Source organism: Pinus tabuliformis, chromosome 7, assembly GCF_031772625.1.
Source record: "Pinus tabuliformis cultivar Carrire ecotype Pingquan chromosome 7, CPIR1, whole genome shotgun sequence".
Taxonomy (NCBI): domain Eukaryota; kingdom Viridiplantae; phylum Streptophyta; class Pinopsida; order Pinales; family Pinaceae; genus Pinus; species Pinus tabuliformis.
In genome coordinates, this window is record NC_142293.1 from 1,488,908,841 (window position 1) to 1,488,924,488 (window position 15,648).

At 35.7% G+C, this 15,648-nt stretch overlaps 1 protein-coding gene across 1 annotated transcript; it reads left to right on the forward strand.

Moving 5' to 3' along the window:
• The first annotated feature begins 6,979 nt into the window (after positions 1 to 6,979).
• LOC149253464 (ABC transporter B family member 15-like) lies at positions 6,980 to 13,949 on the forward strand. Its single transcript, XM_089456845.1, has 8 exons — positions 6,980 to 7,349; positions 7,438 to 7,492; positions 7,744 to 7,922; positions 8,380 to 8,840; positions 9,521 to 10,061; positions 10,880 to 11,803; positions 12,294 to 13,288; positions 13,479 to 13,949. Exons 1-8 carry the CDS (start codon positions 7,107 to 7,109, stop codon positions 13,840 to 13,842), a joined length of 3,762 nt encoding a protein of 1,253 aa, XP_089312971.1. The 5' UTR covers positions 6,980 to 7,106; the 3' UTR covers positions 13,843 to 13,949.
• The last annotated feature ends 1,699 nt before the right edge of the window (positions 13,950 to 15,648 follow it).

Genomic DNA, 15,648 nt, shown 5'->3' on the forward strand with positions numbered 1-15,648 from the left:
AAGGGAAAAGATGTAATCGGCACTAAGGAGAAATGATGTAATAATGGATAATTTGTCAAATATTCAATACTTAAAGTTGTTGTTCTTAGTGAGAGATTTATGGACAAATTAGTGGCATGACACGTGAGAGATTTATGGATGATTTTTGAGAGAATTACGAAGTGATTTGTGGAATTATTGATTGAGAAATTTGTGGCTTTGACAAAATCTCAATACCTCTCCTCATGTATAAATGTATGCCTATGTTAATGAAATAAGACTGAGTTGGTGTGTGAGAAATGTGCATTATTGTTGAATGTTTTATGCCTTGTAATTTAGATTTTTATTGTGTTGTTCCATCTTTCATTTGGTATCAGAGCCATTGCCCAAAAGACAACCGAATGCTATTAATACTGCAATTTGTTTTTATTGTCCTTTCTTTCCAATGGGATTGCTTCTTTCAAGAATTTTTGTTTTGACACTGTGAACGTTGGAGAATTGTTGGAGACCATGTGCATGGAGATAAACGTGTGAGCACGTTGGAAGCAGAATGCGTGTGGATGGCTATGTGTTGAAGAAAATTTTGTTCTGCGTTGGAGAAAATCTTTGCTGAATTTTTGCGTAGAGCAGACTTACATTGAATAATCTATGCTTATGTTGAATTCTGCGTGGAGCAGAGTTGCATTGAAATAATTTTGCGTGGAGAAGAGTTGCACTGAATGAAAGAAACCATGCAGTCACCAGCGTGGAGTAGACTCCAGTGTGTCGTGTGAATGATTCTGCATGCAGCAAATCTATGTGTGAAGCTGTCCTGGAGTACTTTGTCAATGTGGAAAAATTGTTGTGCTCCATATTTGAATGGTGGACGTACTTGAACTGGTCCCTTTTATTAAGTATGGTCAAACCATGCGTTGAACCTACGTTAAAAATTCCACAAAAAAGGAAAAAAAACTTTTTTTTGGTATTCCCAACGTTGTATTTTTTAAAATTCCTTAAAAGGTGTGAAATTCACCTCAAGTGGAAGTTAACGTATTTGAAAACCATTACTATCATACTTTTCCTTATTTGTTAATATAAGGAGTGAAGAGAGAGGACTAGTGGAGAGCATGAGAGGGGATTAACATTTTTAATAAGGGAGATATAAGAAGTAAATATGTTTTATAAAGTTTTGAAAAGCCAGAATTAATATAGGGAGATATAAGATGTATTTTTTTGAAAAAATGATCTTTTTAGCTCTCTTTGTACTCTTCCAATTAATAAAAAAAAGATATCTTTTGGTGGTGGTTGAGTCCTAATTTTTGGGACATTTGGTTCTTGTCCCAAGTTGAAGTGAGACACATTGTATTCTTTTGCATTTTTTCTCTATCACTATCTTTTACTCTCAACATGGTGACAAGAAGTATTGTATTGCCTAAATTTGTTGGCACAAACTATTTTTATTGGAGAAAATATATGCAACCTATATTTATCACTAAAGATTTATGGGAACTTGTAACTGATGGATACAATATGTCTTCTTCTGATGAATTCAAAGCATTAAGTGATGACGAAAATAAATATTCTAAGGAACTTATTAATAAAGATAATGAAGCACTTTCACTTATAGGAAACACTCTTGAAGAATCTATATTTCCAAGAATCAATGGTTCAATGTCATCTAAAGAAGCATGGGATATCTTAAAGAACACACTTAATGTGTTGTTGTAGCTAAACTACAAACATTAAGGAGGAATTTTGAAAATGCACATATGAAAAGTAATGAATCCATTCATGATTACATCACAAAAATGAAAGGTCTTGTTAATCAAATGAGGTAATTAGGTGAAGATGTTCCAGAAAGAAGGCTAATTGAGAAGATTTTAAGAAGTGTTCTGCCTAAGTTTCAGATGCTCGCTACTAGTATTATGGTCTCCAAAGATTTAAATACCATGAAAATTGATGAATTAAGTGGATTCTTGTTAACTATTGAAGAGAATCAACCATCTAAGCAAGTAGAACATGCCTTTTCCGTAAATCATAGAGGAAGAGGAAGGAGGAGGGGTCAATATCGTAATCAGATTAAAAAAAAAATCAACGAAGTTCATAAGGAAATGCATCACCTTCAAGAGGTAGAGGCAGGAACCCAACCCGTTTAGAGGAAGAGGCAAAGAAGGATCTTGCAGAAGAGGACAAGGAAGAGATGGAGGTAGAAATGGAGGAAGAGGAGGAGGACCACAGTGTTATTATTGCCAAAAATTTGGCCAACTTAAAAGAGATTGTTATGCAAAAATACGAGATACAGAGAAAAAAGGTGTTAATACAGTTGTTGAAGAAACTAGGAAAGAGAAGTTATTCAAGTTTGATGGCACATAATGAAGAAAGTGAAGCATGGTATATTGATTCAGGATGTTCAACTCATATGACATCTCAAGAGGAGTTGTTTACCAAAATTAATAACAATTATTCTGGTAAAGTCATATTTGGCGATGATAGTGTTTTTGAGGTGAAAGGGAAAGGCACAATTGCAATACCAACATTACATGGAAGGAAGAAGTTAATTGAGGACACTTTGTTGACACCAGCATTGAAGAAGAACCTACTTTCTGTAGGACAGATGATGCAGCAAAACTACAAGTTAGCATTTGATAATAAAGAATGCTTAATCATGGATAAGTTGAATAAAAATGCAGTTGTAGAAAGAGGTGAAATGACTGAAGACAGAATTTTCAAGCTCTCCTTTGATTCAAGTAATTCACAAAGTTTGAATACAACAGAAGATACAAATAGTAAGCTTTGGCATTATAGGATGGGACATCTAAATTTTCAGAGTTTGGTGTTGTTAAGAAAGAAGAACATGGTGAATGGTCTTCCTTATATTAAGTTGGATGATGATGTATGTGAAGGGTGTATTTTTCAGAAACAACATAGGGAAAGTTTCTCAGATAGAACATGGAAGGCTAGAGAATTTCTAGCATTGGTACATTCATATTTATGTGGTCCAATGTATATTGTGTCTTTTGGAAAGGCATGCTATTTTATCACTTTCATTGATGATTATTCTAGGAAGACATGGGTGTATTTTCTAAAAGAGAAGTCTGAAGTGTTTTCTCATTTTCTTGAGTTTAAGGCTTTAGTTGAAAAGCAAAGTGGTCTACAAATTCTCACCCTAAGAACAGATAATGGTGGAGAATACAAGTCAAATGAGTTTTTGAATTATTGTAGGAAGAATGGGATAAAGCGAGAGTTTACTAATTCATATTTTCCTCAACAAAATGGTGTTGCAAAGTGGAAGAATAGAACCGTAATTGAAATGGCTAGAAGCATGTTAAAAGCTAAGTCACTTGGAAATGAGTTTTGGGCAGAAGCAATATACACAACAATATATACTCTTAATCGATGTCCTACAAAGACAGTGTTGAATTTTACTCCAGAAGATGCATGGTCAGGATACATTCCAAGTGTTGCACATATGAAAGTTTTTGGTTGTACTGCATATGCACATGTTCCTAAGGAAAAGACGAAGAAATTGGATGATAAGAGTGTGAAGTGTATCTTTATTGGATACAATATTGAAACAAGAAGTTACAGGTTGTTTGATCCAGAGGCAAAGAAGGTGATAATAAGCAAAGATGTTGTGTTTGATGAGAAGGGATTCTATCATCTAGAACATGTACAGTTTCAATTGAAGAACGATGCAGTGAATATTGGTGAGTATTCAAATTCTGAGTTAGTAAAAGCAGATGAAGTTAAGAAGAAGCCTAAGTGGCTTGAAAGGGGTCATTCAGAAAGTAGTATGTTGGATAGAAATTTTGAAAGAAGGGTTACTAGATCTCAAAGTTATCTAGTGAATTATCCACATATGGGACAAGTAACGAAAATGGATGAACCACAAGATTATGTAGAAGCATCAAGAAAGAATGAATGGAATGAAGCTATGGAAGCAGAAATGAATGCCTTGGTGAAAAGTGATACATGGGACTTGGTCAAATTACTAAACGGAAAAGATGTAATTGGCACAAAGTGGGTTTATAAAACCAAGTATAAATCAGATGGCAAAATTGATAGGTATAAGGCTCATTTAGTTGCAAAGGGATATGCACAAAAAGAAGGAATTGATTATACTGAGACATTTTCCCCAGTGGCAAAGTTGGATACAATCAGGATGGCTCTTGCATTAGCTGCACAGTACAAGTAGCCAATTTTTCAAATGGATGTTAAATCAACCTTCTAAATGGTCATGTTGATGAAGAAATTTATGTGGAGCTACTTGAAGGTTTCGAAGTGCTAGGAAAAGAAGATTATGTTTATAAGTTGAAGAAGGCCTTGTATGGTGTTAAGCAAGCACCAAGGGCATGGTATTCAAGAATTGATAAGTATTTTCAGGACCATGGCTTAGTTAAAAGTTTATCTTAGCCCAATCTCTATATCTTTCAGTCAGGACATGACATTCTGATAGTTGTCTTATATGTTGATGATTTGATCTGTATAGGGAATAGTACAAAACTATTTCAAAGGTTTAAGTCACATATGATTGCTGAGTTTGAGATGACAGATCTTGATGAGTTACATTATTTCTTGGATATTGAAGTTTGGCAGAAGGAAGATGGTATTTTCATGTCATAAGCCAAGTATACTTGGGACATTTTGAAGAAGTTCAGAATGTTGAGTTGCAAGCCCATGACAACTCCCTTGGAAGTTGGGTCGAAGTTATACAGAAATGATGACTCCAATTTAGTTGATGTTACTTTGTATCGTCAATTGGTTGGAGGTTTGATCTACTTAACTACAACTCGACCAAATATTTATTTTGCAGTCAGTATGGTATCAAAATTTATGGCAGAACCTAAGGAATTGCATTAGAAAGCAACAAAGAGGATTTTAAGATATTTGCGTGGAACAATTGGTTATGGCTTGTTATACAGGTCTACAAAAGATTTCAGGTTGATTGCTTATGCAGATTTAGATTGGGATGGATGTATGGATGACAGGAAATCAACTTTAGGGTTTTCATTCGATATGGGTTCAGTGATAGTTGCTTGGAGTAATAATAAGAAATCAACAGTTTCTCTCTCAATAGCAAAAGCAGAGTATAAAGCGACAGCAACAGCAGCATGTGAAGTAGTTTGGTTAAGAAGAATTCTAGAGGACCTACATGAACAACAAGAGCAACCCACTCAGTTGATGTGTGATAATCAAAGTGCTATTCAGATGACCAAGAATCCAATTTTCCATAAGAAGACCAAGCATATTGATATTCAGTATCATTTTGTTCGAGATCTGGTTCAGCAAGGAGTGATTGAGATTGAGTACTGCAGAACAGATAAACAGGTAGCTGATATATTCACCAAAGCACTGTCTAAGGAAAAGTTTTGCAAATTCAGAGATGATCTTGGAATATTTCCAAATGATCATTATGGGGGAGAAATGATGGAATAATGGATCATTTGTCAAATATTCAATAATTAAATTTGTTGTTTTTAGTGAGAGATTTATGGAGAAATTAGTGGAATGACAAGTGAGAGATTTATGGATGATTGTTGAGAGAATTATGGAGTGATTTGTGGAGTTATTGATTGAGAAATTTGTGGAGTTGACAAAATCCCAATACCTCTCCTCATGTATAAATATATGCCTATGTTAATGAAATAAGATTGAGTTGGTGTGTGAGATCTGTGCATTATTGATTTAGTTTTTTATTGTGCTATTCCATCTTTCATATTGTTCCCATTTATTGTGGGAATAGAAAACACCAGTGCTAGATCAAACAACATGGGTGAATTTGAAGCATTGTTTGCATTACTTAAAATAGCCATCGCATAGAATATCCATTGCCTTTAGGTTTTTGGGGACACTTCCTAATCTAGTTTTAAGGTGATGGCCAAATAAACATTGATTTGTTGTATAATACCCATGCTTTTCAGACAAGGACCCTTTAATAAGATGCAAAATAACTTGCACATCATGATTTTGAGCATCAAAGTTTTAGACATTCAATTAAATGAAAAAGCCAACTTCTTTTAAACCTATCTTTCCTTTTTTTATGTATATATATTAGAGCGCACAACTACTCTCAAGAAAATGCTCTCAATCGTACTTCGAAACAACATCATTATTTAATTAACCTATTACAAATAATAGGAAAATCTTTATGATATGAAAAGGTTTAATTTATATTTGAATTTAAGAAATTTACTTTTTCCCTTACTAATTTTTTTTAGGGAAACTTATATTTATAGAGGAAAGGAAATCATTAAGGAAAATATATTATAGAGGGGAAATCATTAAGAAACATAAGTATACACTTTTCATAACACCTATAAAATATACTTTCAACCTTTTGCAGAATTAAAAAGTATGATTTTTTAATGAATGAATAACACGAGGAAAAAAAAAGGGAAATCTGCTATATACAAAACGCATCCCTAAGTTTTTCCATCATTTTTTTAATTCACTATTTATATAAGTAAATTGGACGACAAACTTTTGTCAAATTTCATGACGAACGATGGTTTTACGTTTTCAATAATATATTGTCATATTCTTGAGTGCCACATACGTTGAATGTTTCCTATTTCCATTATTTAATTTAACGTTCGAGTGGATTTCGGCAGTTTTTCAATATTTTTAAGACATATATTGACTGTGTCATTTCGACTCAGGAATTGAAACGGATTTGTTTATTGGATGAAATTGACGTATATCTACTCCATTTTTTATTCTGCCAATCATGGAATCTTACTCACATTTGTTATTCCGTCGCTGTTGGACATTGCTGGTGGACAGATCATGAATTCATTTAAAATAATTTTGTAATGGCGACAAAGTACACCGCGTCCTCGCGGTAAGGATGGCCCCAGGCTGTTTGACCGTATCTCAATCGGATTGCCAGTTCCAAAGTCAAATGCGACCTGGCACTCCGATAACCCGATTCTACAATTGGGCTTTCAGTCATTGAGATTATAATCCTCTTGATATATAATGGAGAGGAATTGAACGAATTTGGTAGAGACATATCTGACGAATTAGTTGTATCAGTCAATCTGCCCAGAAGCTTATAGCTTGTGGTGAACGAATTTGGTACAGACATATCTGGCAAATTCGTATTGTTAGTCATTCTGCCAGGAAGCTTATAGCTTGCGCTTGGCCAGATGGCTAGCAGCGTTGATACAAACATGAATGGAGGTTCAAAAGGCAAAAGCATATCAATGTGGACTGTTTTTAAACATTCAGATGCTACAGATGTTTTCATGATGTTGTTAGGCACCTTGGGTTCCATTGGGGAAGGAACTCTGATACCTGTTGGCAATTTTGTTATCACGAGTTCATTACTCAATATTCTTGGAAATGACCCTCATCTGCAGAATCCTCAATCCGTTGCTAAAATAAACAAGGTTAAAACTTCGATCTATTGTTGCTTTTATTTATTATTTGTATCATTCTCAATGAAAATTGATGGATAGTGGTTTGATCATGATGCAGATATTGCTGAAATTTCTGTATTTGGCTGTGGGAGTATGGTTTGCAGCGTTTTTAGGTATGATTTTAAAGTAAATGTTAAATAGCATGTATTTTAATGTTTGGCTCGTTGTATTTTCACTTTTTTTAATATTTATTATTTTCATCTCATAAACCAGATGAGATCATAGTAAACTCATGATTAGCTTATTACGTAGTGCTTGTTTCTAATGTTTATGGCCTTCAAAAGTTGTTTATATAAATGAGTGATAAGTTTCAAAATATATGTAAGCAGTGCAATCAATTAAACAATTTTCCTTTGTGCTTCAGAGGCATTCTGCTGGACAAGGGTGGGAGAAAGAAAGGCATGTTTCTTGCGCAGAGAATATTTGAGGTCTGTTCTTAGGCAGGACGTTGGCTTTTTCCATGCCAGAGGTACACACGTCGCTGAGGTGGTCAACAGTGTTTACAACGACACCGTCGTCATACAGGACACCATCAGTGAAAAGGTCTGATTCGGAGAACCCGTCGAAGCGATAATTCCAAGTAATAAAAATGCAAAGGGTTTACCATCGACCAATAGACGTGTAGAAATAGATAACAGAAGCCACATACCAAAATGTGTAATTTTTAATTCACTCCCAATTCTAAATACCAAATCCCAACCCTGGTTAGCTCTTGTAGGCTTTCAATTAATTCACGATACTAACTCTCTATTTCATTTGGCAAATATGCCAGCATAAATTGTAAATATGACGTCAAGTACAAATAAAATTTCCAAAGCCACTGCATGCCAAACAGTAAATATTCATCCAATACTGTTCACATTCTTGCATGAACGAGCCGTTCCCAAAAGTTTCCAACCGTGTAACTATTCAAATCTTATGTGAATTCAATTAGGCTTATTTGAATGAGTCGGTTATCTGTATTCAATTGTTAAATTGGCCGTATTCGAACGTGTTTCAGGTTCCCAACTTCGTCATGAATTTGGCTTATTTCGTTTCTTGCTATGCGGCGAGCTTTTTCTTGACCTGGAAATTGGCGTTGGTGACGTTGCCACTAACCACTTTAGTGATCGTTCCCGGACTGCTATACGGTCGAACACTGATGGGTCTGGCGAAGAAAATACATGCGGAATACAGTACGTCTAGCATGATTGCAGAGCAAGCAATTTCTGCTATTAGAACTGTTTATTCTTTCGTCGGAGAACAGAAGGCTGCGGACAAATTTTCAGCTGCGCTTGACGGAACTGTAAAACTTGGGCTTAGATCAGGCTTGGCGAAAGGGGTTGCCATAGGCGGCAACGCATCAATGTGTTTTGCCTTGTGGTCATTCATGTCATGGTATGGAAGCAAGTTAGTGATAGATCACGAAGCGAGCCCAGGAAACGTTTTCTCTGCAGGCTTCTGTGTCATCTTCGGTGGATTGTAAGTCTTATATTTCTTCATGGTGTTTGCTATAAATCTAGGAAAAAAATATTATTTATTAGGTTTAGATTATTTGGTTTGAGTGAGATTTGGTTGTTGTTAAGTTTTTAGTTTAAATTCTAAAAAGAAAACTGAAAATAAAAATTACTTTGGGGAATTAAACTATTTTAGTGTCAATTTTGAATGATCTATTGTACAATCTTCTGATGAGTCTTCCACCTCTTTCCTCTATTGCACAATTAGATAACATTGTTCATCCAATAAACCTATTACACAATTCTTTTATAATCTTTTTGACAAAGAATGAAAACAAAACCTAGAACAGAAATTACTTTTTTTTGGTATTATCAGCCGTTAAAATAGATTACATGAGAAACATCCCAATAATTGTCTATAGTGAGACTGAACTGCATCTCAATCTAACTATATTAAATTCTAACTAATTCTAATACTTAGATAGAGAATTACCACACCTAGCCGTTGGTTCGAATTAGACCCTCCAACGCTTTTAACTTTTAATGACATCTTTTATCTCTATTAATATGCAATCGCACCTCACTGTGGATTGATTGTTACACAGCTATTGTTATTTTAAAATTATTAAACGATGTGTATTGAAATATTTACCATTTAATTTGAAAATATTTGAAACCCATTGACATTGATGTTAATGTGACCAGATCTCTGGGGAGTGCGCTTCCAAATCTCAAGTACTTTTCTGAGGCAGCTGTTGCGGCTTCTGGCATATATGAAATGATTGACCGAGTACCAGAGATCGATTCGGAGGACATGAGTGGAAAGGTATTGCAAGCAGTTTCCGGGGAGATACAATTTCGGAATGTTGCGTTTGCATATCCATCCAGACCTGATAGCGCCATATTTCAGAATTTCTGCCTCACTATTCCTGCACGTCAAACAGTTGCTTTAGTGGGTTCCAGTGGCTCTGGAAAATCGACATCCATTTCATTAATAGAAAGGTTCTACGATCCAATAAAAGGAGAGATTCTTCTGGATGGAGAGAATATTAAGAACGTTCAGCTGAAATGGCTACGCAACCAAATTGGGTTGGTTAGTCAAGAGCCTACTCTCTTTGCTACCACTATTCGCGAGAATATTTTATTTGGAAGAGATGATGCAACGATGGAGGAAATCATTTCGGTTGCAAGAGCTTCCAATGCCCACGATTTCATCAGGCAACTTCCAAACGGCTATGAGACACAGGTTTCATACTATTTCCTCTGAAACTAGTAGAATCCATGTTTATTTTATTAATGCAATTGTTTTGAGGCAGAGAATGGGAAGAATTGTGGAATAATTCATACTTATTTAAATGGTAAGTTTCAGAAATATTTTGGAGTTTGATTAAAAAAATTATGTTAATTATATAACCTGGTTATTATCTCTTAACTTATATGTTTTTTTTTTAATATTCCAAACTATTTTTGAAATTTACAAGGAATTAAAGTTTCTAATTACTTTTATATAATATGTTCTCTTTGAGTTTATGAGACAATAGTTTTCAAAAGTTATTTTAAAATATTATTCTTATTTGTTGATAGCTAGGCATCTTTATCTTGAATACAGTTTTGGAAAATATTCAGAAATCTAATGTTTAGGAGAAAGGTGAATTGTTTGACGTTTTTTTGGGCTATCAGATTGCAAATTCTTCCGGAATCTTGCAATCACCATAAATTTAGAGGTGATATGGTAGTTAGAAAATCACATGGTAGTTAGGAAAACTGTGTGTTGTTAGATTTTTTTTCTGACTCACAAATTTCGAAATATTCTCAAAACCGAGCATCACAAAATAATTTGAAAATGAAAGCTAAATAATTTTTATGAATTTTATGTATGTCCATGAAAATTTTATTTTCTCATTAATGAAACAATCTGTTTGAAACACAAATTTCTAATTTCTTAAATCTATCACTTCAGTGTCCTGAGTCAAATTTCCCTAATAGATTCATTACAGTATTTTTTGTATAAGGGTGCAAGATTGAATTTTCATTACATGACAAAGCAAGGTTGCAAAAACGCAGGTAGGAGACCGTGGCCTGCAGATGTCAGGAGGGCAAAAGCAGAGAATAGCCATAGCAAGAGCGATGCTGAAAAATCCTTCAATCCTATTATTAGACGAGGCGACGAGTGCTCTCGACGCGGAATCAGAGCACATTGTTCAGGATGCACTTCAACAAGCTTCTATTGGGCGCACAACGGTGATTGTGGCTCATCGTCTCTCCACTATTCAAGGAGCTGATAAAATAGCAGTGGTAAAAAATGGTGAAGTCATCGAGTTCGGTGGGCACCATGAGTTGTTTAAGAAGCCAGATGGAGCATATGTAGCATTGTGGCAGACACAAGAGAAGGCGGCACCGTCTAATTCATTAATGCAAGCTAGAACGAATAGCCGCAACTTCAGCCGCAACTTCAGCCGTAACCTCAGCCGTAACCTCAGCCAAAGCCTCGGTAGGATGAGGTCATATGCTAGTTCTCGTTGCGACAGTATTGTATCGGACGGTTTTATGTCGGACCTGCAACTAGACGTTCAGGATGCAGAGAAAAGATACCCAGCATCTCCTTCGTTTAAGAAATTGCTCGTATTAAGTGCCCCTGAATGGAAAAGAACTGTGATGGGCTGTTTAGGCGCTCTTGGATATGGTGTTATCCAAATAGTATATTCTTTCACTCTAGCGAAAATGGCTTCTACACTGTTTGTGACAGACATACACAAACTGAAATCTGAAGTCAGAATTTATTGCATCGCTTTTGTAGGGCTTGCACTTGTTGCTTTTATAACTAATTTGATGCAACATTATAACTTTGCAATGACGGGCGAGTTTCTATCAAGAAGGATCCGGCAAAGAATGTTTTTGAAAATTCTTACATTCGAAGTGGGTTGGTTCGATCTGGACGAAAATTCCAGTTCAGCAGTTTGCTCAAGGCTGGCCAAAGAAGTTAATACCGTAAGTATTCCCATTCCTCTTATAAACTGTTATCTTCTTTTTATAGGGTTAGATGGTATAGATTTTCAGAATATTTTGAGTTATGTTTTAAACTATATTGGTTGAGATAACAATTTTCTATGGTTAAATTTAACTTGATTGAAGATTTTCAGGGTATTTTGAAATCCTTAAAGAGTGGGGTAAAACAATATGTTTTTGACCTCATTTCATAGGATTCCTACAACTATAATGGAGATAAAAATGACTCATTTTGTATCACAACCACAACTTGTTTGTACTTTTCTGTATTCACCCCTATCCATATCATTCCGACTGCAATGAATATAAAAATGACTCATTTTGTTTCATATCCCCAAATTGTATTTGTAAATATGATGGAATTTACAATCCAGTTAGATTTTGAATTATCTTTTCAGCGATTCTGGTTGCTACAACAATTTTTCAGAATTATATCGTTTTACATCTAAACAAGTTTTTTATATATATACAGGTGAAATCCTTGGTCTCGGACCGTTTTTCACTATTAGTGGAATGTGTCTCTGGAATACTTGTTGCATTCATTCTAGGACTAGCCTTATCATGGCGACTTGGTATCGTCTTGATCGGTATGCAGCCGTTGCTGGTTATTTGTTTCTACACTAGAAAAGTTCTCCTTCAGGCCATCTCGCGTAAATCTGCAAAAGCACAGGTTCAAGGAAGCCAAGTGGCCTCAGAATGTTTTACGCATCACAGCACCATTGCAGCCTTTTGCTCTCAGGAGAAAGTTATTGACTTATTTGACTCCACACAGGCAAGCCCACACCAGGAGATTAAGAAACAGTCATGGTACGCAGGAATCGGCCTGGGAACAAGTCAGTTTATCACACTATGCTATGTACCTTTTGTGTACTGGTATGCGGGAAAACTTATGAAGAGTGGAGAATTAAGTTTCTCTGTTTTTTTGTTGAGCTACTTTATTTTTCTTAGAACCGGTCGAATGATAGCAGACGCAGGAAGTATGACCTCGGACCTCGCCAAGGGATCTCAAGCTGCGTCATCTGTGTTTGAAATTCTGGGTAGAAACAGCCTTATTGACCCAGACAATGAGGGTGAGAGTTGTGATGAAGTCCGAGGTGCTGTAGAGGCCAAACACGTAGATTTTGCTTATCCATCTCGTCCCGAGGCTGTTATCTTAAGCGATTTCTGCCTTAAAATCAGTGCGCGCAGTCACTTTGCTCTAGTTGGAAGAAGCGGGTGTGGTAAGTCCACCATCATTGGACTGATAGAGAGATTCTACGATCCACTGAATGGGAAGGTACTCATAGATGGCCGAGATATCAGGAGCTTGAATTTGAGGACTCTGAGAAAACACATAGCCCTTGTTGGGCAGGAGCCAACTCTGTTCGCTGGGAGCATCCGGGAGAACATTGCCTATGGTAAAGACAACGCAACTGAGACCGAGATTGTAGAGGCTGGCAAGGGTGCTAACGCTCATGAATTCATTTCGTAAGTGAATTTTAAGAAATTTTATCTATATTTTGGAATCTGATTAATTGAAATCAAACTATCATTATCTCTTCTATATATCTGTTCTTCAAATTTACAATAAAATAATAATGACCAAAGTTCCTGTTAAATCATTTTAATCTATTGAGTCATTTTAATAAATAATGTGTATTGTGAATATATATTTCAGGGGCCTGAAAGATGGATATGAGACAGATGCAGGTAACAGGGGAACCCAGTTGTCTGGTGGGCAAAAGCAGCGAATAGCGATAGCACGGGCAATTATAAAGAATCCCCGCATCTTGTTGTTGGACGAGGCAACCAGTGCATTGGATTCTCACTCGGAGAAGGTGGTTCAGCAGGCATTAGATAAAGTGATGGTGGGAAGAACGAGCATCATTGTAGCGCATCGGCTGAGCACAATTCAGAATGCAGACTGTATAGCAGTTTTTGAGAATGGGAAGGTTGTAGAGAAAGGAAGTCATTCAGAGCTCTTGCGCAAAGGGGAAGGCGGTGCATATTTTGCCCTGGTTAAACTTCAGCAGCGACAGTAGGGCACCGTACACATTAGGAGTGGTAATTGTACTGTAGTTACAAAATACAGAATTTTAATTGTTAATAATCCTTGTTATACTGTAATTGGATCTTTCCAAAAGAAAAGCTCGATAATATTTTTGGCACTTTAATGAAAATATATTATGTGTTTTTATATTATTTGTGAATATATTAAGTAGAAAGTGTTTATATTGTTTTAGAGTAATTAAGCATTTATAAATATCATTTTACACATTATTAATTTATTATTTAAATATATGGTTTCTTTTATATAATTTTTTCAAAATATTTATTAATAATTAAGTATAAAACTCTTTTATGATTTGATATTTTACTATATCATTCTAATATATGGTAATTATACTTTATTGCAAAGTATATTGTAATATAATTAGTTGTTTCAAAATATTTATTAATAATTAAGTATAAAACTCTTTTATGATTTGATATTTTACTATATCATTCTATATATGGTAGTTATATTTTATTGCAAAGTATATTCTAATATAATTAGTTGTTTCGAACAAATAGAATTATGTGTATACTTTTATCAAAGTTTTTAAATATTTATTAATTTTAAAATAAATTTTAATTTTTGTGACACTTAAAAAAGTTTTTAAATATTATTTTTTTGGTCAAGTAAGAGTGGAACTTTCAATTAACCTAACAAAGATTACATATGGTACACATCTTTACAAGTGTAAAGCCCAAAAAGATAGACCCGTTGATGATCACCAAACAATAGGGTTGACAAAACCCAAAATCTTCCACACATGCACAAAAAGCCCCTTGGGAAATAAACCGAAGTGTTCAAAATGTTGATCTCACTGCAATTCTTGCCGCTCTATCTCCCCAATTTGTATCCCTCCGTCTCCACCGTCTATCTAACATTCAATCGGACATTTTATAAATTCCCCGATCAACCGTGATCCACCATCACTCTTACCTTTAATCAGATGGTTGAAAATCGCTCCGATCAACTGAGTTGCACGATGATCCTGCACCGTAGATCAACACCCACTTAATCTGACGATCCTCAAGTTATCGCTTAGGAAATTTGCGTAGTACTTACCTACTTTACGGAGCAAATATAGATTAAAACCTTGATCTATAAAGAATTCAGGTTCGCTCTTCGACTTAACCTCCGATCATGTTGGAACCTGATATCCATTTGATGTCGAAGACCATCAGATCCTATGGCCTGCAGCCCTTCAACTAGCACACTGTTTATCACCTCCTCAACCCTCGTAGTTGACTATGATGTGAGCATTGACTACAGGATCGACGGTTAGGATTTACTGCAGCACTTTGACCCAGCTCCAGTACTTCCGCTCTGTCCTACTCCTGCTAGTCTACCTCCTGCCCATTATTCATGATCTGGAAGTACTCAATGTCTTTGGCTGCCTGTCGATGACAATCTTCCCTCAGTTTACCAGAGGGTATAGACTCCCAGTCGTACCAGATATAGTTTTCCTTGCATATCACGCCTTCATTCACCAGACGATTAGCTAACATATTGGCTTTTCTTCATACATGAACAAAACTAACGGTTCTCAGGGTTCACAAGTGGGAATGAATATGCTGAAAGACCTGCGAGAGCCTCCAGTGTTTCGACACTTTTCCAGGTGCCGTTCCATTACACATTCTCTTGGCCACATTAATGACCAACTCCGAGTCAGCTTCAATGATGGCATTGTGTAAATTTAACTCATTCAGGATTTCCAGGCACTGTTCTAAGGCCATGAGCTCCACCATGTTATTAGTGGCAGTCCCCAAATGACTGTGGAAAATATCCTTTATGCTCC